The following is a 27281-nucleotide window of genomic DNA, read 5'->3' as shown; positions in this document are numbered from 1 at the left end:
TGGAAGGAATACATGGAGTCACTGTACCAAAATGAATTGGTGGATGTTCATCCATGTCAGGAGGTAGCATATGATCAAGGACCAATGGTATTGAAGGAAGAAGTCGAAGATGCACTGAAGGAATTGGCAAAGAACAAGGCTCCAGGAATTGACGGAATACCCGCTGAGATGTTTCAACAAACAGATGTCCCACTGGAGGCACTAACTCGGCTATGCCAAGAGATTTGGAAGACAGCTACCTGGCCAACTGACTGGAAGAGATCCATATTTGTACCTATTCCAAAGAAAGGTGATCCCACAGAATGTGGAAATTATTGAAAAATATCATTGATATCACACTGAAGTGTAAAATCTTAGTGAAAATAATTCAAAAATAGTTGCAGCAGTATATTGACAGAGAGCTTCCAGAAATGCAAGCTGGATTCAGAAGAGGATATGGAATGAAGGATATTATTGCTGATGTCAGATGGATCTTAGCTGAAGGCAAAGAATACCAGAAAGATATTTACTTATGTTTTATTGACTATGCAAAGGCATTTGATTGTGTGGATCATGACAAATTAAGGATAACATTGAGAAGACTGAGAATTTCAGAAAACTTAATTGTACTCATGCAGAACCTGTACATGGATCAGGAGGCTGTCATTGGAAGAGAGCAAGGGAGCACTGCATGATTCAAAATCAAGAAGGGAGTGTGTCAAGGTTGTATCCTTTCACCAAAAATATTCGATTTGTATGCTGAGCAAATAATCTGAGAGGGTGGATTATATGAAGAAGAACATGGCATCAGGATTGGAGGAAGAGTCATTAACAACCTGCAATATGTAGATGACACAACTTTGCTTGCTGAAAGTGAGGATGACTTGAAGCACTTACTGATGAAGATTAAGACTACAGTCTGAAGTATGGATTACACCTCAATATAAAGAAAACAAAAATCTTCACAATTGGTGCAATAAACAGCTTCACAGTGGATGGAGAAAAGATTGAAGTTGTGAGGATTTCATATTACTTGGTTCTACAATCAACACCAGTGGAAGCAGCAGTCAAGACATCAGACAACGTATTGCATTGGGCAAATCTGCTGCAAAAGACTTCTTTCAAGTGCTGAAGAGCAAAGATGTCTCCTTGAAGACTAAGGTGTGTCTAACCCAACCCATGGTATTTTCAATCACCTCTTATGCATGGGAGAGCTGGACAGTGAATAGGAAGACTGAAGAAGAGTTGATGCTTTTGAGTTGTGGTGTTGGAGAAGAATACTAAGAGTACCATGGTCCGCTAAAAGGACTAACAAATCTGTCCTGGAAGAAGTGCAGCCAGAATGGTCCTTGGAAGCGAGAATGGCCAGGCTTTATCTTACCTACTTTGGTCATATTGTCAGAAGGAATCATTCTCTGGAGAAGGATATCATGCTTGGTAAAGTGGAAGGTCAACAAGATGGATTGACACAGTGACTGAAATGATGGGTTCAGGTACAGCAAGGATTATGAGGCTGACACAAGACATGACAGTGTTTAGTTCTGAGATGACTCTATAGCACCTAACAACAACAACAATCTGATCTTGGATTGGATCTTGTACTCAGGGGAAAGAACAGGTGCAAAGGATATTATTAGGGCAACTGACAAAACTGGAATACAGACAGATTAGAAAAGAACACAGGTCTATATAAATGTGTGAATTTGATAACTGTACCTTGGTTATTTTCTTAGGAAATATACACTAAGGTATTTAGGGATAAAGGGCTATAATGTATACAACTTACTATCAAATGAAAGAATGTTATGAAAGTTGCAGCAGATGATACAACAAACGGTAAAATGTGAATCATAATGGAGATTGGGTACAGGTTATAAAGACATTCTTTGTTATAGTCTTATTCTTGAAACTTCTAGAAGCTTTAAAGAGTTTCAAAATAAAAAGTATAAAAACTAAGAAAATAAACTGGAGGAAGTTTAGAGATAATTCATTAAATGAGCAGAGGGTTTTCTAGATTACTATGTAATGAAAACTGTTCTAGACACTTGAGTATCTCAGTGAACAAAACAGACAAAATACCTGCCATCATAGACCTTACTTGATAGTGGGAGAGCTAGGTAATAAAGGAGATGAATAAAAAAAGATAATAGGAGTTTGAAAAAGTGGACCTGGAGGTTGTCACCAGCAAGCCAAGGAGGAGCTTTGGACCAGGATTTAAGAGGGCTCCACCCAGTCCTGGTTTTGCCATAATCTATGTGCAATTGTGAGGGTCACCCTCCCTTCTTATTTCATTTGTAAACTGAAATGATCTGACGAGATCCTGAGCTCCACAAGGAAAGAAAACATTGGTTTCTGGTTTACTGTTGTTGTTGGCTGCTGAATCTCAGTTTTGCTCACAAAATCTACCAGAGAGCAGATGATCAAGAACTTCTGGAATGAATGAATGAATATTTGATCTCCAAAGTCCTTTTCAGTTCTGTGATTTCAAATATGATCCAAATCATCTCAAAGCAAATGGTATCACTATAGATTCTACAGAATATTAAAGGATAATGAGGATATATTATGAATAACTTTATTCCAGTGAATTGAATAATGTAGATTAAATAGGCAAATTCCAGAAAAGACAAACTACTGAAGCTCATTCAAGAAGAATTAGATAAAATGAATAGTTCCATACATAGTAAAGAAAACTGTAGGTCCAGGTGGCTTTACTGGTGCATTCAAATACTTAAGAAGTTATCCAATTCTACAAAAATACTTCCAGAAAATTGAAGAGGAAACACTCCCTAATTTACCTTATGAGGTCAGCATTATCCTGATACTGAAAACCAGACAAAAATATTACAAGAAAGGAAAATTACCAGCCACTATCTCTCATGAATATAGATGCAAAAATTCCTAGTAGATTATCTTCAAATGTTGACATTTTAAGGTTGGGTAAGATTCTGATAGAAGCACTGGTTATGGGCCATAGCTTAGCTAAAATGGAAAGTGAAATCAGATAAGAAGTTATTTCAAAGATTGTGAGTTTCCACAAACTAAATATAGGGTGTGATTTTACTCTGTGAGGATTCAGCAATGCCCTCATAGAAATCCAGGCCAAAGACTGCCTTTCCTTTGTCTAAACTTCCAGGTCAGGGAGTACCTGCCTCCAAAGGAGTTGTACCCTCTCTTTTCATTGACACATGATTGCCTCTGTGGGGAGAAGGGAATAATTTCTACAGTCCTTGGGGAAAGAAGACCTTAATTTTCCTGCTTCTCCCCCATATCTGGCAGAGGTGTTGTGGGAACATATTTGCTTAACTGAATGGAATCTGAGGTAACTGGCTGCACACCAGATGGATGGACCACCCAAGGAAAAGAAGAAAACTGAGAGCAGCTGTGGCAGGTTCAAAGGCACTTATAACCTGGAGCTTTGGAATATGAGAGGGCAAGCTGAGTCCCATATCAAGTCTTAGCTCCTTTTTTAATTCTGAAAAATAAGGCAACTCAGAACATGTCTGCTACACTTAATCAAGGATCCCACAACTCATGATATCCACCATGGCTACACTTCAGCTCCCAAATCATGATGCAAAATACTGTATTAAAGAGGTTCCATCAAAACCATCCAGCTCACCCTGCCATGGAAGGAAAATTTCTCCAGTTATCCAGACAGCTGCCTGTCAGAATCTTGAGCTGAAAAATTAGACCTTAAAGAAAGCTTTAGGGATTTAAACTGCTGGTGGCAAAGGGACCTAGTTCTCAATCCCACCTTTATCACTTACTGTTGGGGCTAAGCTTATGCATGTATAATGGTAGTGATCACACCTCACAGAGCTATCATGAAGATCAAATGAGATAATGCGTGCAAGGCCCTTGGATACTAGAAGTATTTAACAAATGCCAGCAGCTATTATTTCAGGATAAGTCCCATTAAGTAATTTGGGGATGTCCTGGTCGAAGTCCAGTCAGCATGCCTGTCCTTCTGCACAGGAGGTAGATTTGCTCTCTTCTGTGGGTACAAAAGCTTCCAAAACAGCCACTGTGTTTTCGGGTCCCACTGTCTCCTTCTCAGGCCCACTGAGCCCAGCAGGTGCTCAGCTGGGTCTCACAGAAGAATTTATTTAAAGACACATATTTAACTTGACAAGAAAGACCAACCCACTTCCCTGTTAAATCTTATACCACCACCTGGCTCAGGGGTATAGAGTCTAAATGAGAATGTAGAGCTGAAACCTCACAGTATGACTCTGCTCTCTATAAAAAGCCTCACACCCTTGCTTCATGTTATTAAGGTCAGGGGCAGAGGGAAAGGGAGGAAACAAGAAAAGACCCTTATGTTTTCCCTGCACATTGTCACAGCGCAGATGCACACAAGGCTGTCCTGTGCCATGTGAGGGAGGTGAGCCAAACAAATGCAGTCCTGGCTACCCTCAGAAGGGAGCGTCTATCAGGAGAACTTCTGTGACTGGAAAAAGAAGGAGGAGCTCAAAAGCAGCATTCTACCAAAATAGCAGCTATTCCCTGAGCGGCTTCTGGATGTCGGGAGCTCTCTGTGGGCAATAATGGGAACTAAGCTTTCTCATTCACAGAAATAGCACAAAATAACAAGGAAAGCAAATCAGACAAAAGAGAGAGTAGGCAGACTGCTGCTCCCTATGATATCAAGATGAGCGAGGGCGATGATAAGAATTGTCTATCACAATGCAGTGCCTGTGATAGTGTTAATAGAACACACCAGATAGTCAGCACTGCTTATGAAGGAAAAAGAGGGAGTTCAGAGTGCCTAGTGAGGACCAGAAAGGCTTTATTGAGAGTAGACAGTGTACCCAGGGAAGCAGACTCCTCGACTCTCAGCTCTGAGATTAGAGAATGCAGATAAATAATGTGCTTCAGCAGAAAACTATGTATTGTCTACTACACAAATTTCTCCTTATCAGATTCTGATACTATGGGAGACATTTTACAACTCCTTGCAAATTGCAAAATGTATATAACTGATAAGACAAGCACACCCAGTCTAAACACTGTCATAAAAACACCCATGGCTCATGTATTTACTGTGGTTGTACATGATGAGGTGAATGGGTTTGCAGCCCTGTCATGTCAGCTCAGCTATATATGTAACCCAGTTTTGTTCTACTAATTAAATCCATTAATAGAACTTTATGGCAAGAGTATTTAACCTCTATTTCTTAAGTTTCCATTAGTGTTGAGAAAGCAGCATGTGCTCCTGGAAACATCCAGGAAACTATCTAGGGGAATTTATGAACTAGTACATGAATTCTAGTGCCATAGTAAACATAATCCTAATGGTGATGATGTCTCATAATACTTGTATAAGAGTTGAAAGCATATAAAGTGTCCACACATGTATTGTTTCATTTCATTTTCACAATATGCCCCACTTTCTTCTGGACGTTCTCTGCTTTCTTTAATCATGAGATATCTCCATCAATACAGACTTATATTCCAGAGATTCTCTCATGAACATATACTAGATTGGGTAATGAGATTCTCAAATGAGAAATTTGGGACTCAGGAGGGTCAAGAGACTTTATGAAGCTGGCAGCTGTCACATGCTCCTACTAGATACATTCCACTTTAGAGCCACTGTGGGCCTTTTCTCACTCCTTTTCTGCAGAGAAGTTTTACCTGAGAGTTTATCAGGCGAATGGTAGTTTTCGTACCCACATCTTGTTGGAAGGTGGCTGTGGGTGCTGCATTAAACCTCAGGACGGCATCATGATCATCTATAAACCACAAGGAAACAGAAAAGAGGTGAGGAGCACTAGCGATATGCAAAAAGAGTGAACAATTGGAGGAGAGCACCTAAGAGGAAATGGAGGGAGCAAGAGAATAATGCTTTTCAATTTTTGTTCCATCTTGATGAGAGAGGAAATTATGACATGTGTATGGTGCAATCAGGTAAATCTTATAACAGAAATAACCACCTACCATGCCTGGCTACTAAAAGGGCAAAGGGGATCTATATTCAAAACCCAGTCAAGATACCTGCATGCCTAGGCACAGCAGAAAAACGAACAGGGACTTACAGTAGAATCACTACTGCAATTGTCAAAGGAACAAACCAAACATTCTCTTGGTATTACCAGTAGATCATATTCTATTCCTGTCAGAAAAAATGAAGATATTACCATATACTCAGTCTACCCCACAAGTGCAATGTACCCATGACATTCTGAAATATGTGCCATGCACTGCAAATGGAAGAGATTTATTGTGGCATCCAAGACAATCCCCTAAGAGTGTGGTTTAGGAATTTGAGACACATGGGAGGGCCATAAACTTCAATGCTTTCTGTTTTATCTTCTTCCCTATTTTTGACATAAGCACTTTATCATAAACAATGGCTTAAATCAAGCCAAGATCAAACAAACCACCTTAAAAAAAAGTCTACTCACATCGAGCACTCTCCCTGTGGAGCAGCTATTTAAACAGAGTTTGGAAGACTTGGACAAGTCTTTACCCAGCATTGGCCAGTCTGATAGGAAGGGAATTGATGACTCTTAAGGTCCATCTCAATCCTGAGTCTCTGTGATCCGAAGAAAACTCATTGCAACCTTATTTGATTAAGTAAATTTGGAGTACATCACTGAAATGTGAATGAGATTTAGGGATCAACCCAATCCTTCATTGTTTATTTCTCTACATATAGATTTCTTTTGGGTTATTCTTTATCCACACAGGAAGGATGAAGGTGGGGTGAGGTTAGCATTTGACATGTATAAGACACTCAGAAAAGAGGATGCCCACAAAATTAAGGGATGAATGTCTCCTTCTTTGTTTCAATTCCAATACACGTCCTAGGCCTCAGGGATCATAGCCTCATCCTCAGCCTTAGGACAAGATTTCATTGAAATGGCTTGAAAGTTACACAGACACACTGAACTGCATATAGGCAGGAGGTACATCTTTACACAATTCAGAACTGCAACAAGTTTTGTCTTGACTGGCTTCAAAAATGCCCAGTCACAGGAGACATGCAGATCTGTCAGAAACCACTTAATTAATCACTTCACTTCTCAGTCTGCAGATAAATAAATTATTGGTCAGTGTCCAGTAGAAAACAGATGCCAAGTTCAAATGAAGTAACTGTTGGAGACCAAGAAAAAGACCCTCCCAAAAAAACATGATCGCAAGGCACATGTTCTAATTACAAGTAAGAGATGGCAAGGCCTCTCTTACAGTTGAATGCTTGGCTTCAGCTTTGTGTTCCTGGGGTGGAACATTACCCCAGCAGAATGATTGCTAAGCTATCTCCCTGGAATAATGTTTTGCCCAAAGAATAGTATACCTTAGAAACCATTTTTTAGAATCATGCACCTTAACAATTATATTATGTTTTAGAATGATGCATCTTAGTGATTATTTGCTAATCCTGCAAGAGATGCTAACCTAATTAATTATCCAATACATTTGGACATGGGAAAATGCCTTTGGGTATGGGAAAGAGTAAAACTTTAACTTTTAATTAATAACTGATTGTTATAAGGAAATTTTTTACTTCGCTGATGTATAAAAAAAGCAGAGCGGATGCATCAAGGGTCACTCTCACAGAATATGCAGGGCGTCCACCTGGCCCCCGTTCCTTATTGAAAAAGAAAACCATTAATCCTTTCATGTCACTTCATTTCATGACCTGTGCAGTTTTGCTGGACATGGCAAGTAACTAAGGAGAATTCAGTAAAGGGACTATTTACAAAGGTAAATTGGGTGTCTCTCTTAGTGTGCCTGTCTTCTCTGGCACACACCAATAAATCCTAAATCTCCTTTCTGACACTAACTGCAAATGCAGTACTACTTCTTCTGACCCTAACCACCAGAACTACACTAGGTCAGATCTCACTAATTGAAGGGCAGTCTGTCCAAAACTTCAGACAACATTCACAAAGTTGGGGTCCTCATACACCTTCATTTTCTTATGATGGCTACAAATTGGGGGGTTTTCTTTATACCCTGAGGATGCCAGCCATAAGTTAGGGGCCCTCAGGCCACCCTCACTTCTGATCTACTGGCTATAAATCAGGGGTTCCCTTTATCACTTGGGTTCAATAATTCATTAGAACAACTAACAGAATTCAGGAAAGCACTATACTTACAGTTGTAATATAGCAAAAAGGATACAAATGAAGAAATGCAGAGGGTCAGTTCTGAGAGGGTCCCTAGTGGAGAACTTCTATGTCCCAAAAGGGACATATCACCCTCCCAGTACCCATCTTTCACCAACCAGGAAATTCGCTGAGCTTTCAATGGAGTTTCATTATGTAGGCATAATCTATTGAATCCTTGCCCACAATCAAGACAAGCTTTTGCCTTCCTCATCTGAAGTGGGGCTAGGATCATGTGGTGGGTCTTTCAGGCCTGACTAGAAACTCAGTTGACTCAGGAATCACCTCATTAGGATATCCTGTTAGGTAGATATGCTTTGGACTCTTTCCATGAATAACAAAGACTCCAATCACTGGGGAAATTCCAAGGGTTTAAAAATTACCTCCTAGGAGCAGGAACAAAAATCAAATACTTTGGGTAAGGTTAACTATACACCCCAAAAAACATGTAGCAAGGGTTTAATGAAATCAATATGAATACCCCAAGGTTGGCTAAGCAAGCAACTATTACTATCCCTAAGGCTAACATGGGAGCTCTGGTAGTGTAGTGGCTAAGGCACTTGACTGCTAACCAGAAGGCTGGCGGTTCAAACCCACCAGCCACTCCTTGGAAGGAAGATGGGGCAATCTACTTCCGTAATGATACTGCCTCGGAAACCCAAGGAGAGGTCGCTATGAGTCGGGTCCGACTCAACGGCACATAACAACAAACAACAAGGCTAACATGGAAGAAGTGATAGACTTGAGCTGAGGAAGGCCCACTACAGCTGCTGCTGATATACAGACAACAAAAAGGGGATGAGGAAATCAATACTCTAATCTGTCTCTCCTCCTTCCCTCTGACATTCTAGACCTAAAGGGGAAAGCAATGGAGCAAGACCCAGAAACAGAGTGCAGTCAGTCAAGTAAAAGAGCTAACCTGTGTTTACTCTCCATGGAAAGACCCAGGAGAAAAGATACCCAGGCATCACTGTCCTCCTCCTCCACCTACACCCCCTCCCAGTCCCGTGTTCTTCTAGTATTTCTCTGCCAAAGCAAGCTCTGGTGGTGTAGTGCCTAAGGCATTTGACTGCTAAGTCAGAAGATAAGAAGGGCCAGTTGACACAGTCCAAAACATTCAACTTCCCAGTGCAGAGCCAGATGGAAAATGGTAGACAGTGGATTTGGAGGGGCAAATGAAGAACATCACGGTGTCAACCATAAGGACTTTTTTTTTTTTTTGGTTCATTCCACAAATACTGATTGAAATCAGTATTGTCCACAAATACTCAATGCCAGGCACAGTTTCTGGTACTGGAGATAATGGTGTGAGCAAGAAAGACAAGATCTTCGCTCTCAGAGATCTTACATTCTGCTGCAAGTGGAGAGACAATAACTAAGCAAAAGAGGATATATTTGTATGTTGGAGTTGTGACTCATAGGGACCCCATGTACAATCGAATAAAACACTGCCCAGTTCTGAGTCATCTTCACAATCCTTGCTATGTTTGAGCTCATTGTTGAAGCCACTGTGTCAATCCATCTCATTGAAGGTCTTCCTCTTTTTAGATGACCCTCTGCCAAGCACTAGAGCTCTGGTGATGCAGTGCCTATGGTATTTGACTGCTAACCAAAAGGCTGGCAGTTCAAACTCACCAGCCACTCCTGGGAAAGAAGATTGAGCAATCTAGTTCTGTAGAGATACTGCCTCAGAAATCCAAGGAGAGGTCAGAAACTACTCGATGGCAGTGAGGTTTTTTTTTTTTTTTTTTTTTTTTTTGGTAGAAACCAAAAAAGATATCCTTCTCCAGGGCCTGGACCAGGGTCATGATAACATGTCCAAAGTATATGAGACATATATCCTAGCCATCCTCATCACTAAGGAGCATTCTGACTGTACTTTTTCCAAGACAGACTTATTTGCTTTTCTGGTAGAGTGTGGTATATTCAATATTCTTTGCTCACACTATAATTCAAAGGCATCAATTCTTCTTCAGTATTCCTTATTCACTGTTCAGCTTCCATATGCCTATGAGGCAATGGAAAATATCATGGCTTGGATCAGGTGCACCTTAGTCTTCAAAGTGACCTCTTTGTTGTATAACACAATAGAGAGGCCTTTTGAAGATTTGCCCAGTGCAATATATCATTTCATTCCTCGAAGGAATGTTCCTTCCATGAACATTAATTGGGAATCTAAGTAAAACAAAATCCTTGACAACACCAATCTTTTCTCCATTTATCATGATGTTGCTTATTGGTCTCGTTGTGAGGATTTTTGTTTTCTTTATATTGAGATGTAATTCATACTGAAGGCTGTAGTCTTTGATCTTCATCAGTAAGTGTTCAAATGCTCTTCACTTTCAGCAAGCATAATTACGTCATGTACGTATTTCAGGTTGGTAATAAGTCTTCCTCCAATTCTGATGCCACATTCTTCTTCATATAATCTAGTTTCTCAGATTGTTTGCTCAGAATACAGATTGAATAAGAATGGTGAAAGGATACAAGTCTGATGCATACTTTTCCTGATTTTAAACCACACAGTATCCTTTCTTCTGTTTGAACAACTGCCTCTTGGTCTATGAACAGATTACACATGTGAGCATAATTAACATATAAACAAGATAATTGCAGATTGAGGTAAGTATTATGACACAAATAAACTGATTGTGGGACAGAGACACTAAGGGAGTCTCATTTAGATAAGAGCAAAGACTAAGAGGATGCCTCTGAGCTGAGAGCCAAAGGATGGCCAACATGGGAAGGGTCCAGGGCATACAATCCAATCAAAGGATATAACCAATGTCCAGATTCTAAGGAAGGTAAAAACTTGACTGCAGACAAGTGAGAGGATGGTTAAGGTTTTGTGTCAACTTGACTGGGCCATGATTCTTAGTAGCTTGGCAATTATATAATGATATATTTTGGCAGTCACACATGATGTAATCATCCTCCCAAGATATGATGTGATGTGATCAGCCAATCAGTTGTACGGGGAATTTTCTCAGAGTTGTGGCCTGCATCCAATACATATTCCAGGACATTCTGGCAAAGCACACTTGCTTGCTCTGGATCTTGCATCTGGCTTATCATCATCTGACCTTCAGTTCTTGGGATATGTCAACCTCCACAGCCAATGAGCCAGCAACCTGTTGTCTTACCTGCTGATCTTGGGATATGTTAGTCTCTACAGCTCATGAGCTAGCAGCCTGCCATATGACCTGATGGTCTTGGATTTGTTAGCCCCTGCAGCTATGTAAGTCAGGAGAAACCTCTAGCCTGATGCCTGACTCATGGACTTTTTACTTACCAGTTTCTATAACTGCATAACCCATTTCCTTTAGATAAATCTCTCCTCACCCCTCTCTTCTCTATGTCACCCAGCCTAAGACATGAGGGTAAACAGACTGACAGGATCCACATTGTGCAGAGCAGTGGAGGCTGTGTATTTTATTTGGCTTGAATTTGATTTTAAGAAAAAAAATAACCAAAACTGAAAACTTTAAGACAAGCTATGGACTTCAGCTCATAAAGAAAGGGACAGGGTCTTTGTTTGCCAAACTGTCCTTTGCTATTAAAGGTTGAAAAAATTTCTAACTCAAATGAGCCTCAAGGAAATTATCAAGAAAATTCCACAACTCCCAGGAGCCCAGCAAACAAGCCTTGAAATGGGAAAGGCTACAGAAAATAGGTGTCATTATCTCTCTCTAATTTAGAATTAAAAACCAAATCAAACTCACTGCCATTGAGTCGAATCTGATTCATAGCAACCCCTCCTTAGGTTTCTGAGGTGATATCACTACAAAAGTAGATTGCCTAACCTTCCTTCCAAGGAGTGACTGCTGGGTTTGAACTGCCAGCCTTCTGGTTAACAGTCAAATGCTTTAGGCACTATACCACCAGAGCTCCAGGGACCTAGCTTCCAGCATCATAGCAACATGGAAGCCACCATAGTACAACAAACTAATAGATTGGTGGTAGAATCTTCCTCTAGGTTTTCTAAATGATTCCCTTCCCTGGGATAAAATGATCACCCTGACATACATGATTCAAATCTAATCTCCAGTCCTTCTCCAGAATCAAACAGCCAACTGCAGAGGGAAATGTACAAATGCTTTAGACTGAAAACATCCAAAATGGAACCCATTTTCCTTCAGAAGCATGCTCCAGTGATATGCTATAGGCCATTCCCAGAAATTCTGGCTCCTGTCTCTCACTTAAAGTCATTTCCAATTAAATGAATTAAATTCATCTCTTCTAACTCAGAATGTCTTTCAAATAAGAAGTTTTTTTCCATCACTACCATTGCCTACATAGCCCTGGCACTTCTCACCTGGATGTGGCAATTTGTTGTTGTTGTTAGGTGCCATCAAGTTGGCTCTTACTCATACCAACCCTATGTACAACAGAATGAAACACAGCCCAGTTCTGTGCAATCTTCACAATCCTTATTATGCTTGAACCTATCACTACAGGCACTGCATCAATCCATCTTGTTGAGGGTCTTCTGTCTACTTTACCAAGCATGATATCTTCTCTGGTAACTTCTAACAATATAACCAAAGTAGGTGAGATAAAGTCTGGCTATTCTCAGGTCTAAGGAGCATCCCAAGTCTACTTCTAGCACAGATTTTTTCATTCTTATGGCAGTCAATGGTATTTTCAGTATTTTTTGCCAACAACACAATTCAAAGGCATCAACTCTTCTTCAGTCTTCCTTATTCATTGCCCAGATTTCACATGCACATGAGTAGATTGAAAATACCATGGTTTAAGTTAGATGTACCTTAGTCTTCAAAGTCAAAGAAGAGTTAAGAAAATCAAAGACACATTGAAACAGTTAGTCCAAAGTACTAATGGACCATGACACCCTCAACCTATCTAGTCCTGAGACCAGAAGAAATAGATGGTGCCTAGCTACAACGCTAACCTTTTAGAAAGAGGTCAAAATTGGAGATCCTGTATAGAATGGGATAAAAATGTGGAATAAAATTCAAAATCATAAAAAAGACCAGGCTTACTGACACAGACTGGTAAAACCTCCAAGTCTATGACCCCTAGTCACCCTTCAGGCCCAGAATTGAACTTACTCTCTCAAATCCACATGATCCAAGGTGCACATGATCCTGTTGCTCCTTTGCTTAAAAACTTTCTAGGGCTCTCCATCCCTTAAAGTCTTCAGTATGGATTACAACCCAAAGAAAACAAAAATTCTCACAACTGGACCAATAAGCAACATTATGATAAATGGAAAAAGGTTGAAATTATCAAGGATTTCATTTTACTTGGATCCACAATCAGTTTGGCTTAACTCAGCCAAACAATAGACAGACCTACAAAATAATTTTTTAAAGAGACAAAAAACAAAGTCATATCTTTGCTCCTTAACACTTTAAGGTCTTTTGCTGCAGATTTGCCCAGTTCAATACAATGTCTGATTCCTTGACCGCTACTTCCACGGGTGTTGATTGTGGATCTAAGTAAAATAAAATCCTTGAAAATTTCAATCTTTTCTCCATTTATCATAAGGTTGCTTTTTGGTCCAGTTGTGAGAATTTTTGTTTTCTTTATGTTGAGTTGTAATCCATATTGAAGACTTTAAGTGATGGAGAGCCCTAGAAAATTTTTAAACAAAGGGGCAATGGGATCACATGCACCTTGGATCACGTGCATTTGGGATCGTGTACATTCAGGCAGCCTCTAGTCCCTTACACCCCTCCATCACTTGTCCCCACAGAGAAATCTCCCCAAAATGCACATGATCCCACTGTTCCTTCACTTAAAACCCTTCTAGGGGTCTCCATGGCTTAAAGAAAGAGACCCAAACTCCTTATGATGACAGTCAATATTCCCTAAGGTCTGTCCCCTGGTTACCATTCTGTCCTCCTTCTTGCCTCATTCCTTACACTTCTCTGCCCCACTAGCCCCATATTCCAGCCAACCAGAGTTATTTGTGATTCCCAAATATGCCTTGTAAGTCTCTACTTGAACTTTTGCTTCTTGCCATTACCTCAACTCAGGATGCTCTTCTCCTCTACACCAAGAAAGCAAGTGACCAAGAAACTCAGAGTTTCGAATCAGTCCTCTCTAGTTCAGTAATAGCTGAAACTGGAACAAATCTGAATTTTTAAAATCTGGGTGAACCAGAACAACAACCAGATGAGAAGACTTAATCTCCCTTTTAGGGGGGAAAAAAAAGGCAGCATATCTATTGCAACCAAATCTCTCACCCTTCAGATTTTAAGCAGAGTAGGATATTCCTCAGAAGGACGATGGGGCAATCTACTTCTGTAGTGATACTGCCTCAGAAACCCAAGGAGGTGTCGCTATGAGTCGGGTTCAACTTGATGGCAAATAACAACAACAAGAGCAACAGGAAACAAAGGTGTCCTGCTCAAAGATGGTGCTGACCTAGCTGCTTTGTATGTGTATCACTCTTTACAAAAAAAAAAAAAACCCAAACTCTCTGCCATCAGGTCAATTCTGACTCATAGCAATCCCCTTTGGGTTCCTGAGGCTGTAAATCTTTACATAAGTAGATTGACCCATCTTCCTTCCATGGAGTGGGTTTGAACTTCCAACCTTCTGTTTAGTGGTCAAATGCCTTAGGCACCATGCCACCAAAGTTTCTTGCCAAAAATCCAGTCTCATACACCAGCCTCCTAAAAATTTTCTAGGGCTCTCCATCATTATGCCTCTTCAGAGTCCCTCATTCCAGGGCTTTAACTCATAATCTTTCCAGTCCCAGTTATTGTTCCAGATCATCCAAATATTGAAAATTCAAGTTTTACATCATAGGCCATGACCGAACCAGTTCAAAATCCTGGAATATGAAGGTTTTTGTTTTGTTTTGTTTTGTTTTGTTTTAATCTTGACAAAGGACTTATCATACGAAATGTTATTATAAACTTACAATTGTTACGAGGCACAAGAGCAGAATGGCAAAGTGTGGGAGTTTTTCAGTCAAAGCAGACTTGGCTTTAAATTTCAGCTTTGCTATTAACCTGTTGTGTAATCTCTTTGAACCTTAACATTTAGTTGAGTAAAATGGGGGCAATAATTGCATCTACCTGTCAAGGTTGTGGAAGGATTGAAAGACATGAGGCACACAGCACGTGTAAGTAAGCATCACTCCTATTGGTTCCAGTGTTTTAAAAATATGCTATTATTTGAAATAAAATTTCTAACCAATCAAAGATATTTTATATCATTGGGCAATCTACTTCTGTAAAGATACTGCCTTGGAAACCCAAGGAGGGGGTCGCCATGAGTCAAATTGACTCGATGGCAGTGAGTTTGGTTTTTCAAGTATGTTAGCAAAATGAATTTGACATTCCTGAGCCCACCATTGGCTGGTTGGCAGGAAAGCCAATTACCCCCATACATGGACTGTTTAAAACTCAGTACATTATTACAATCTCTGTGGTAAACAATCTTGCAGTAGAGAAAAAAGAGCCATAGAACTTTTCTTACTTGGTCTTCCAGTTCCATTGCTGAGGGTATATCTCTACTGGAAATGAATAAGTAGTCATTTAGGTTATATGCACACAAAAAAAATCTTGTTACCAGTACTATTTGAAAGAGCAAACACTTTGAAGCCATGTGATCTATTCAATAGTTGGGAATAAGCTCAATAAATGTAGCTGTGGTGAGAAGGCTATGGCCCTGGCATTCTGTCTGGTATGCAGCGGGCGTCCAACAAAGGGTTGTCTTGCTTTTCTTTTTCCTTTGTACTCTAAGCTCAAGGAGCCCTGGCAGTGCAGTGGTTAAGCTCATGACTGCTAACTAAAAAAATTGGCAGTTCAAACCCACAAGGCACTCCATGGGAGAGAGAAGTGGCAGTCCACTTCCGTAAAGATTAGAGCCTTGTAAACTCTATGGGGTCAGGTCTACCCTGTCCTATAGGGTCACCATGAATCAGAATCAACTCAACAGCGGTGAGTTTGGTTTTAAGAATAAATGATGAAACCTTTAAAATATTTGTTATACTAAATTTCTAGAGGCTATACCTTGTAAAAGGCAAAACCAAATCTAACATGTAATTTTCATTGTATTTTAGGATCCAAGTCCTTTTTTGGAAATGTTGTTGTTGTTGTTATGTTGTTGAGTCGGCCCCAACTCATAGCGACCCTCCTTAGGTTTCTGAGACAGTATCACTACAGAAGTAGATTGCCCCATCTTCCTTCCGAAGAGTGGTTGGTGGGTTTGAACCACCAGCCTTCTGGTTAGCAGTAAAATGCCTTAGGCACTATGCTACCAGAGCTCACATGTCTAAAATCATAATGGAAGTCTATGGAGAAAGATGATTTTAATTAGTTTTCTTAAATCACTCATAGCTTTTATGGAATACATAAAACAAAGCTGTAGCCTGCATGAAATATGTCAGCTACAAAAGGACAAATATTGCATGATCTCACAATAAGCAAACATTTAGAAACCACAGATTATTCGTGGTTGTCTGTGGTGGGTAGGAGGAAGAAAGGGGAGTTTTTGCTTATGGGACAGCGAGTTTATGTTAATGATAGCTGAATAATTTGAAGAAAGATAGTGAGAATAGCTATGTAACTTGAAGAATGTAATTCAATGTCACTGAATTACTGAATATAGTAATCAGCATATGTTTTTTTGTGCCTATTTTCATGACAATAAAAAAAAAAGCAACACATAATAACAACAACAAAAAAACACACCAAAAACAAAGCTGTTGTTCCAGTGTTCAGAGGTCTCATGCTCTGCCTCAAACTTCAACACAGCTCCACCCAGACAGACATGATACCTTGATATTAAAAAGAACCAGCTGGCAACTGGGATATTCTAAACATCAATATCATGGAGCAAATGTGGGAAGACAGAAACAAATTTAGTTCCCTTGTGCATGAAAAAGAAAGAATGACTTTTAGTTTCTAGACAACTAAGTCCAAAGGAAGCCAAGAAGGAAAAAGCAAAAGTTGGGCTGAAGATGGTCATCTTGGTTGCTTTCATCAGTAAACACTATTTGGAAAGTAGAAAATGTGACTTTGTCATTTCTTTCTGTTCTAGAGAATCCAATTTGGGTCTATTTCTCTTCTTTTGAGAGTCTGTGCTTAGTTTCAAACTTTTTCCTGGCAATTACATGAAGGAAATAAAAAAGGAGACGTATGATATCACCTGTGCCAGGACGTTCCAAAGCCTAACAGAACATGGCTGCCTGGGCTTTGCCTCTGTGGCCTAATTCATTTCACAATAAGGGAAACCACATTCTCTCAAAATAAGGCAAATAAGGAGCCATAAGCCCCATTATACACATGTTTACAAATATGGGTAGGCCGTCTATCTTTATAAAGGAGCTCTAGTGGTGCAGTGGTGAAAGCATTTGGCTGCTAAACAAAAGGCCGGTGATTTGAATCCACCAGCTGCCATGTGGAAGAAAGATGAGGCAGTCTGCTTCCATAAAGATTTATAGCCCTGGAAACCCAATGGGATAGTTCTACTCTGTCCTTCAGGGTCACCGTGAATCAGAATCGACTTGATGGCAGTGGGTTGAGTTGAATTTGTTGGTCTATCCTTATTAACTGAAGTAGACTTCAGGAAAAGCAAATCTATATATACTAACCAGTGATTGTAAACCTCTCCTGTGTCACAGAGCCCTCTGAAAATCAGCTGACAAATATGGACTCCCTCCCTGGAAAAATGCACAAACTCACATACATACATACACTTCATATACATCTAATACACAAATAGTTTTGCACACTATTTTATGGATTGTGAACTCCCTGAAGTTGGGACGCACTCCCCATGTTAAGAATTTCTGCAGATATTGTTTTCAAAAACAAAAGCTGAAGATTAGCCAGGTAGTTGAGGCCAAAAAAGACAACACATAGAGTCGTCATAAGTGGGAACAGACTTGATGGCAACTTGTTGGTTGTCTTTTTGGCTTTTTAATGGCATTTTGTTTTCAGCAGTAGATTGCAAGGACTTTCTTCAAAATCACATCTGAGTGGATTCAAACCTCCACTCTTTCAGTAAGCATATGAGCACATTAAGCATTTGTACCACTGAGGGGCTTCTAAAAGAGACAATTATTCCTCAGTTAGGAACTCTGGTGGCACAGTAGTTAAAGCATTTGGCTGCTTATCAGAAGTTCAGTGGTTCAAAACCACCAGCTACTCCACAGGAGAAAGATGTGGTAGTCTGCTTCCATAAAGATTTATAGCCTTGGAAACCCAATGAGGCAGTTCTACTCTGCCATATAGGGTTATAATGAATAGGAATCAACTCAATGGCACGGGGTTTTGGGTTTTTTGATCCTCAGTTAATCAGGTAAAATTACAGAAGTTCAAGACCTGAAGATGAAGTAGAGATCTATGCTTCAATTGTTTTCAAAAGTCAATTGTAGTTGGTTTTTTTTTTTAAAAAAAAGAGGGAGACAAGGTTTGCTGGTCTGATAGAGCCTGGTAGAACCACTGAAACAGTCCCTAGCTGCCCTTCAGGTCTGGAATTAAACCCACACCTGTGGCTTCCAGCCAAACAAAAGACAGGCATATGAGGTAAACATTTACCTGATGTCAATACACTCCTTGGAGAGAACAATCATGGGAGAAAGAAGGGCTGTTTATGCACAGGGAGACAGTTCAGGGGGCAGGAGTGCATGGAGGGATGGACACAGGGAAGAGGTAACTATCAGGAAGAAGCGGGAGGAGAGCTGTTGCATTGGGATAAATTGTAGTCGATGTCATGAGACAACATGTGTGTGAACTGCTGTATGTAAAGTGAATTTGCTCTGTAAACTTTCACCCAAATCACAATTTAAAAAAAAGGCAATTGTAGTTTTTTGTTTACTAGTAGCAATGAAACTCTGTTTTCAAACGAGATCTTCTGTAGAGTGCAAATATTTAAAACAGATAAAATAAAGCTGTTCTATTGATAAAGGTATTGAGGGCTGGCTTGCCATCCTTTCAGCTATACCACTGGTGGTGCCTTGACTCCATGAAAGACAACTGAAAGCCACTGACTTGTGCCCATTCCACTGGTTCCTGGAGGTGCTTTTGGGCCCCTTGTGTTTAGTCACTGTCAGTGTGCCCTGTTACTCCAAAAGAACTGTTAAGGTAAGAACTTTAACACCCAGAACCCACCTATTTCTTGGCCAAGTTGGGAGGACTTCAGAGATCCTGCTGAAGAGACAACAGCGCACTTGCCCCATGGGCCAGCCTTGGTCTTGATGGTTTCCTTGGGCAGGTAACCCTCCCACTCAGATGTGTTGAAGGGAAAATCTGTGGAATCTACCATGGATACATTCACGTGGTCCCGGAGGTGGCACCGCAGGGCTTCTGCACTAAACTTGACACCTGGCCCTGGTCCCTTATAGGATACTTTGTACTTGTTCATGTTCAGATAATTTTTCCTGATATTCTGCAGTCTGGAGGGGAGGTTTTTGGAAGAGCTGTCCTTGTTCCACACCTGGAAGGAGGGCTCTTGCTTGGCCTTGGCTGAGCCCCTGGTGCTGCTGAGGGCCTGGTTGTTCTTGCGGAGGTCCTGGGCGTTGACTGAAGACTGAGGACTAGATCTCACGGCCAGTTTCTCCACACCTGTCACCACCTGGAATTCTTCAGTTTCCAATTTAAGGGAATCATAATAACTCCCCTTCTTCCTTTCCTTCCACACACAGATGATTGCAAACAGGAAAAAGGCCAGGACACAGTAGCTGAGCTTTTTCCTCAGTATGATGTGAATCATAATGAAAGATGGGTTCAGGGAAGCCACTCCGTTCTAAGCAGGAAAATAGGCCTAAAAAAAGTGAGAGAAGAAGAAGAGGGAAAAAAAAAAAAAAAGTGATGAAAAGAAAATCCAAAAGTGGTGATTGGCATCAGGCTGGCTGATGAGCCAACCAATGATTTAAAGTGAGGAGACCAAAACTCTACTCTTAGACTATCTCCTACCAGCTTCTGTAAGCAATTCTCAAAAAAAAAAAAAAATTCAACCTCAGTTTGGACCTTGAATGTAGAGAGCAGTCCTTATGACAGCCCTTCCTTCTTGAGCCATAAACACGTTATGTGTTCTTCCACTATTCTCTTTTACGTTCTGAATCTTAGTTTTGCACTTTGTTGGTCTAGCTCTCTGATTGCACTCTGCACTTTTGAGGTCAGCAACCTCATCCTACACACTGTTCGGTTCTTAAGTAAGACCTTGCACTGTTAAACAAATGCATCCAAGATCGAAAAAACAGAATGAAAAGAAAGAGCAGGCTGACTGGTCTATTTCACACAAACCAAACCTCCCTAAAACCTTAAGAAGGCCAACACCCTTTAAAATAGCCAGAAAGAGACCTCTCACCATAGATGATGCCATAGATTCACGGTGCACCTCTCTAAAGCTGTGATGTTAGAATCCTGCATGAGAGGACTAAGGTTCACTTCACAATACTCAGCTTTATGTAGTGCTCTGCAAGAGCACTATCAGGAGACAGAAAGCTGACTCACCTCATGGTTGAGGATGGGACATCTTGGTAAGATAGCTAACACATGATCAATCAAGGTACAAAAACAAAAATTCACTGAGAAAAGTATATGTTATTTCATCTACTTTCACCATTACCAGGGCCACCATGACACCTAACTCCAGGAAGCACCATTCACATCAGGGTCTAATATGAAGGATATCTCTTGAGCTGTGCAGATGGGCCCTGACCAGAACTAGCTATGAGAGTGTATTAATCTCCATTTTTTATAGATTTGCAGCACAGGGCTCTGGAGGAAAGGGAAAGGCCCAGGACACCAGAGCTGCATTCAAATACAAGGACACTTGATTCCATAAGCTTGTTCTTTGTACTATGCCACAGGTGGAACTGCTGAAATTTCTGGAAAATGTGTCTTGCTAAGCAAATAGAGACTGGATAGTTCTCTTTATATCTAGGTAAAGACCTAGATTGTTTTCTCAGTATTAATTGTGTAACTGAGGGATAGATAGAGGCACTTTGAACTCAAACAGTTTCAGTATCCTTTGGAAAACATTACATCTGTGTATTGTTTTGCCACTCCTGAGGCCCTTTCACATTAATTAGATTCTATGAAACCAAGTACAGCCCTGTGAGATAGGCAAAGATTTTATTGGCACCATTCCTAGCTGAAGAAAGGGATGCCTTGTCAATGTAAGCAATTTTCAAAGTTGCGCAACTTAGAAATGAGAGAATTGGGACTTGACTTTTATGTATATAGGTGAAAGGAGACTGGGGGATGGGACCCAGATTCATTTATTCTGGAGCTGAGGCTCAGAGATGGCATTTGGCAGACCTGTCACAGTTTCTGTCAATGCTTATTCTCCAAGGTTGGGTTTCCTAGCAAAGAAGAATTCCTCCAAATAGCCAGGCCACACGACAATTGTGTACCCCCTCAGATAACTTAAGCTTTTGGGGCCTATACCCCATTATGGGCTCAGAGCACTCACTTTTAGCCTCATATTAGGGCTCATGTCCTCATCATCACTTTCTTTTAACACTCCAAGCCTGCCAGATGGGTGGAGTTTCTGCTCCTAGGCTCTTTGAATTTTAAGGCATTTTCTCAGCTCTCAAGGTGTACTAATGACTTAGGCTAAAGTTTTATCTAAACAGGCCAACTTAAGGAAAGGAGTTATAAACTTATCTCCACAAATTCTTTGAATTTTCCTATCACACCACATTGACTTCTTATGCCTTTTGGCCTTTTCATTGTTTCACTCTTTTCCCTTGTCCATTTGTCTGTCCAGTCAGACAGCATTATCTTTCTACTCTGACCACCAGTGGAGTCCACGTCCCCTTCAGCACTTTCTTCTTCCTCAGAGATTCAAGTGCTTTGTAGTGCTTGCTTCTCATGCCTGACTCCACTGCGAGATCGGAACTCCTGGTATGCTTTCTAAAACCCCAGTACCCAGTTCAGTGTCTCCAACCGAGTGAAGACTCAGTAAGTTAGTGATGACTGAATAAATATAACCATATCATTGAATTCCAACAACATCTGTGAGCTTCAAGAACAAGAATACAATAACAACTCACATTATTACCTGCAGAGACTAAGTAAGGCAACACTGAACCAACAGAAAGTAAGGATCTTGCTCTGATCTGCAAATCATTGCATGCTCAGTACTAAAAAGCCTACCACTTGGCATATAGTAGATACTCAAAACCAGTTGGGTGAATGATAGAATAATTTCAAATCTAATATTTATAGTTTAGAGAAATGAGCAAACTATCTATCCCACCTCTACCTTCTTGATTCAGAGGGTAAAGAAGATTTAAAAAAAAAAAAAAACCTTGAAGAAAATGGCAAAGCTATAGCCAGACATTGAAACTCTCTTTGCTGGCAACTCCACCATCCCATTTTTTATGCAGGAATGTATCCCTCTGCTCCCTCCATAGCTCATGCCTCTGGGTTTCCCCTACCTGCTGTTGGCAGCTGGCTATTCTCCCTTTGACTGCAGGCCCTCCAGGTCTTCAGGAACTGGTGGTCTTCTCCATGGAAGGGATGTTTGCTTTATTGGGTCTGGGGGCCAAGGCTCATTCTTTTCAGGACAATCAAAAATCATCTGCAATGGAAAAAAAGAAGTGAGCTCTGTTTTCCAGCAGGGGCAGGGTTAAACATTAACAAGATGGATAGGGACATATTTCGGCTGGTCTCTAACACTGGCTCTGGCCCAGGCTATGGCACAACCCAAGTACACCCTGAGGGTTCAAAAAAGGAAAGAGACAAGAGCCTATTATAAGAGCAAAGCTCTGAATCCATGACCAGCACAGGGAAATAGACCAATGATAGATAAGAATGCATGATAAAGCAGGCACCAGGGACCAATCTGGAAATAAAGGAATTTTTTTACCCTATTTTTTTTTTTTTTGCAAATAGCATACCCATGTGTGTAACACACACATATACACACACATATAACACCCAGAAATAATGAAATTAAGTGGAAAAGTTCTCACATAGCGCACCCATCCATGTCTTGTGACATTTCCAGAAATGAGTTTTGGCTTCATTCACCTTCATTCAATAGTCTGAAAATATTATTTTTGATCATATTTGTATAATAAAGGTATAAGCCACAGTCAAGAAGTCATGGATTAAGTTTTGTGTTGTTGTTGCTGTTAGGTGTCATTGAGTCATCTCTGAGTCATAGAGACCCTATGTACAGCAGAATGAAACACTGCCCGGTCCTGTGTCAGCCCCACGATCCTCACTATACCTGAGCCCATCTTGCAGCATTGTGTCAATCTATCTTCTTGAGGGCCTTCCCCTTTTTCATTGACCCTCCATTTTACCAAGTTTTGGAGTGCCTCAGTAATTGGAAAATAAACAACTGAAATTGTGTTTGCTCTGGGGCAGTTCATGGTCAGGCCTGGCAATGGTGGAGTCCCTTGTAACCAAGGAGTCCCTTGCCTAGATACATGGCACTGGAGATGGCTGGAGGTCTGGGCAGAGGGCTATGCATGGGGCTGCCACAGTCCAAGCACAGTTTGGTCCCATGGTAGATGGGAGATGTTGCCCGTGGTGTCAGCCCCACATGAAGCCGGGCAGCAAGACAGTGCAGGCACAAGCACACACTCTCCTGGCCCCACAGGGCTCCTGGGTGGCCAGTCAGACTCATTTCATCTGTGCAAGAGATGTGTGACCCCTCTGTACCCCTGGCTCTCACACTTGACCAGCATGGATGGGAGATTCAAATGCCCTAAGTAGGGCAGCTGCCAGGCAGATGGCAGACCGGAATGTACATGGCTGTGGCACACCAGCTTCAGCTGCCTAAAGTACACAGACTTACACACTCCTTGGGATAGGACCGGCAGCCCTGACGAAGGCTATTTCCAGGATGGAAAAAGTGATTTTTTCCTACTTTGGAGAAAGTGGTTTGAGGAGCAGGAAAGGAATCCTGCCAGGAGAGTGGTTGCTTTATAAACCTGAGGGTAGGCTGGTAAGGGTCTGCTGCTGAGAACCAAACCTCCATGTCAGCAGGTACCAAGTCAAGGACTTAACATTAAATTCATTAGACCAGAAAAAAAAAGAAATTGAAGTCAGCAACATGTAAAAAATATTGGTATAGTGTACTTATAAAATGACGCATGGGGCTTGTGTGGTACACAAAAACATGTATCTCATGTATTTATTTGTGCAAAATACAGTAACCAATGATCTTGGAAGAGATAAAGAGAGAGCAACTTGAGAGGAGAAATTAAGTTCATATGCCAAAATGCATCAGGTTTTCAAAAGAATTATTTAAAAAAAAAAAAATTTAACATGTGACTGTTCAATTGATAGAATGTTAATAGAATGAAGATGGAAAAAACTACACATAGCACCCTATCTAATTTGAAAATTCTTCGCCAGTTCTTTCATTGCAGCTTTGACTTCTTCCTTCATTACCATTTGTTCTAGATCATATGCCACTTCCTGAAATGGACGAAGATTGATCAGTTATTTTTGGTACAGTGACTCTGTGTATTCCTGCCATCTTCTCTTGATGTTTCCTGCATCATTCAGTATTTTGCCCATAGAATCTCTCAATATTGCACCTTGAGGCTTAAAGTTTTTCTGATTCAGTTCTTTCAGTTTGAGAAATGCCAAGCGTGTTCTTCCCTTTTGGTTTTCAGATTCCAGGTCTTTGCACATTTCATTATAGTAATTGGCTTTGTCTACTCGAACTGCTCTTTGAAATCTTCTGTTCAGCCCTTTTACCTTTTCATTTCTTCCATTTGCTTTAGCTATTCTCCGCTCAAGGGCAAAGTTCAGCCCCAGGGTTACAGGTAAGGAATAAAGAGTATGAAATTTATAAAGAAATATGCAAAAAATAAAATATTTTTTATTTAAAAAATTAATGTCAAAATTATTTATAATGGTGAGGAAAATGTTTATAATATTACAATTAAAAAAATGTTATCTATGCATGTATCATTGTGACTAAAAGCTATGCATATTCAAGTACCTAAAAACAACACACATAGTTGAAACTGGAAAGAGGTGATGAAAAAACTAAGAAGACCAGTGAATTCTTAGCCTTCTGTTGGGCTTCCTCTTTTATTCTCGTTAATTTAGTTGAGTAATTTAAGGCAAAACTGTTAGGGACGATCTTGAAAATACACTTCAATCTTAAATATCAATTTGATACACAATATTCTCACTGCCATCTAGTCAGATCCGATTCATAGCAACCCCTCCTTGGGTCTCCGAGGGTGGTGTAGTGCCTAAGGCATTTGACTGCTAACCAGAAGGCTGGCGGTTCAAACCCACCAGCCACTCCTGGGAAGGAAGATCAGGCAATCTACTTCCATAATGATACTGCCTCAGAAACTCAAGGAGGGGTTGCTATGAGTCAGATCCAACTTGATAGCAGAGTTGTTTTTTTTTTTTTTTAAATCACTACGGAAGTAGATTGCCCAATCTTCCTTCCGAGGAGTGACTGGTGGGTTTGAACCAACAGCCTTCTGGTTAGTAGTCATATGCCTTAGGCACTACACCACTAGAGCTCAATACTTGCCCCCTAGCATTTAAAGAACCAATTGGAGGACTTCTGGTAAGATGGAGGAATAGGCAGACAAGCGACACAGACCCCTTCAATAAAGAAAAGAAAAACCAATTGACAGAGATACAGAAGATAATCCTGGAGCCCTGAGCTTTGACAGGAATTATGCAGAAGTGGATTAGGCACCAACTAGTGGAAAAACTTGAACAAAAACAGTAAGTACAGAGATGGTTGGAGCTGCAGACTGTGAGCTACTCTGATAGGACCAACAGCCTGAATATTTCCAAGTGGTGCTGGGACTTGAGAATTGACCTAAAGATCAACCCTGGCCACGAATGGCTGCAGAGATGACTGCTCTGGTGACTAGGAAGGGAAACAGCAAGGAGGGAGACAACCTGAGCTGTTGACTTTCTGCTGTCTAGAGGATGTAGCCATTTTGATTGTTTACACATGGCAGCCATTTTGTATATTTAAAGTGACTAAGGGTGCAGCCATTTTGAATCTTTACTAGTGGCAACCATTTTGGATATTTAAAGTGAGTGAGGGCACAGACACATGGCAGCCATTTTGTATATTTAAAGTGACCAAGGGTGCAGCCATTTTGAATCTTTACTAGTGGCAACCATTTTGGATTTTAAAGTGATAGCATTCTCATTCAGATTCCAGGGACCTAAGAACAGGCTACATTTGCCAAGGTCGGCAGGGACATAGTACAGGCTGACAACAGGAAAGGAGACAGGTGGTGAGTGTATAAGTGCTGTCAGCTAGTGAAGAGAGGAGCACTGTATCCTGCTTGCATAGATAACATACAAAGAAAACAAAAATCGTGGGTAAGTCACTCCAACATACAATCAATCACCAATTAAATATAAACACAAAAATGTCACAATGCCTCAGAGACAATAGAGCATCACAGTCCACACAAAGAAGCAAGATAAAGCAGGAGACATGGGACCAGGATACAGACTCAAAACAAAACCCTGAGGAAGATGCAGCATTGGAACTCTCTGATAAGGAATTCAACTGAATTATATTTAGATATCTTCAATGAATTGAGAAACAGATCAAGGAAAACACAGAGAAAACCCTAGAACAATTTTGAAAGACAATACAAGAACAAAATGACAAAATAAATGAAAAATTAGAAATGATACAAAATCTACACATAGAAATCTAGAAGATTAATACTAAATTTTCAGAAATAGATAACACATTGAATGAGCAAAGGAGCAGAATTTAATCAATGGAAGACAGGATTAGGGAGATTGAAGGCAAATACCTGAACACTTCTTTGGAAAGGGATCAATCAGAAAAAAGGTCAAAACAAATGAAGAAAGGCTAAAGTTCATGTGGGATACTATCAAAAGGAATAGACTACATGTAATTGGAATCCCAGACAGGAGGAGAAAAATAAAACCACAGAGAAAATTGTCAAAGATTTGTTGGAAGAGAATTTTCCCAGTATGATGAAAGATGAGAATATATCCATTCAGGAAGTCCAACGAACCTCAAATAGCATAGACTTCAAAAGAAAGTCACCAAGGCATATCATCATCAAACTTAACAAAACCAAAGACAAAGAAAGAATTATGAGAGCAGCAAGGGAAAAAGAAAGAGGTACCTACACAGGGAAACCAGTAAGACTAAGCTTGGATTTCTCAACAGAAACCATGCAAGTGAGAAGACAATGGGATAGTATATATAAAACCCTGAAAGAGAAAAATTTCCAACCAAGAATTATGTATC

The 27281-nt window shown here is 40.4% G+C and overlaps 1 protein-coding gene across 1 annotated transcript in view; it reads right to left on the bottom strand.

Annotated features, from left to right (window-relative positions):
• ST6GAL1 (ST6 beta-galactoside alpha-2,6-sialyltransferase 1) overlaps positions 1–19793 on the bottom strand; it is a 29009-nt gene extending 9216 nt beyond the window's left edge. The window contains exons 1-2 of the mRNA XM_007935991.2: positions 19193–19793; positions 5620–5717 (exon numbers count right to left, since the gene is read on the bottom strand). Of these exons, the coding sequence (XP_007934182.1) occupies positions 5620–5717; positions 19193–19793 (699 nt within the window). The remainder of the gene's footprint in view (positions 1–5619; positions 5718–19192) is intronic.
• Positions 19794–27281: the final 7488 nt, after the last annotated feature.

The sequence above is a fragment of the Orycteropus afer genome, unplaced genomic scaffold (assembly GCF_000298275.1).
Source record: "Orycteropus afer afer isolate SDZICR_OR568_19922 unplaced genomic scaffold, OryAfe1.0 scaffold00032, whole genome shotgun sequence".
In the NCBI taxonomy this organism is placed as follows: domain Eukaryota; kingdom Metazoa; phylum Chordata; class Mammalia; order Tubulidentata; family Orycteropodidae; genus Orycteropus; species Orycteropus afer.
Note: the sequence above shows the minus strand (reverse complement) of the source record. Positions and strands in the feature narration are given on the sequence as shown.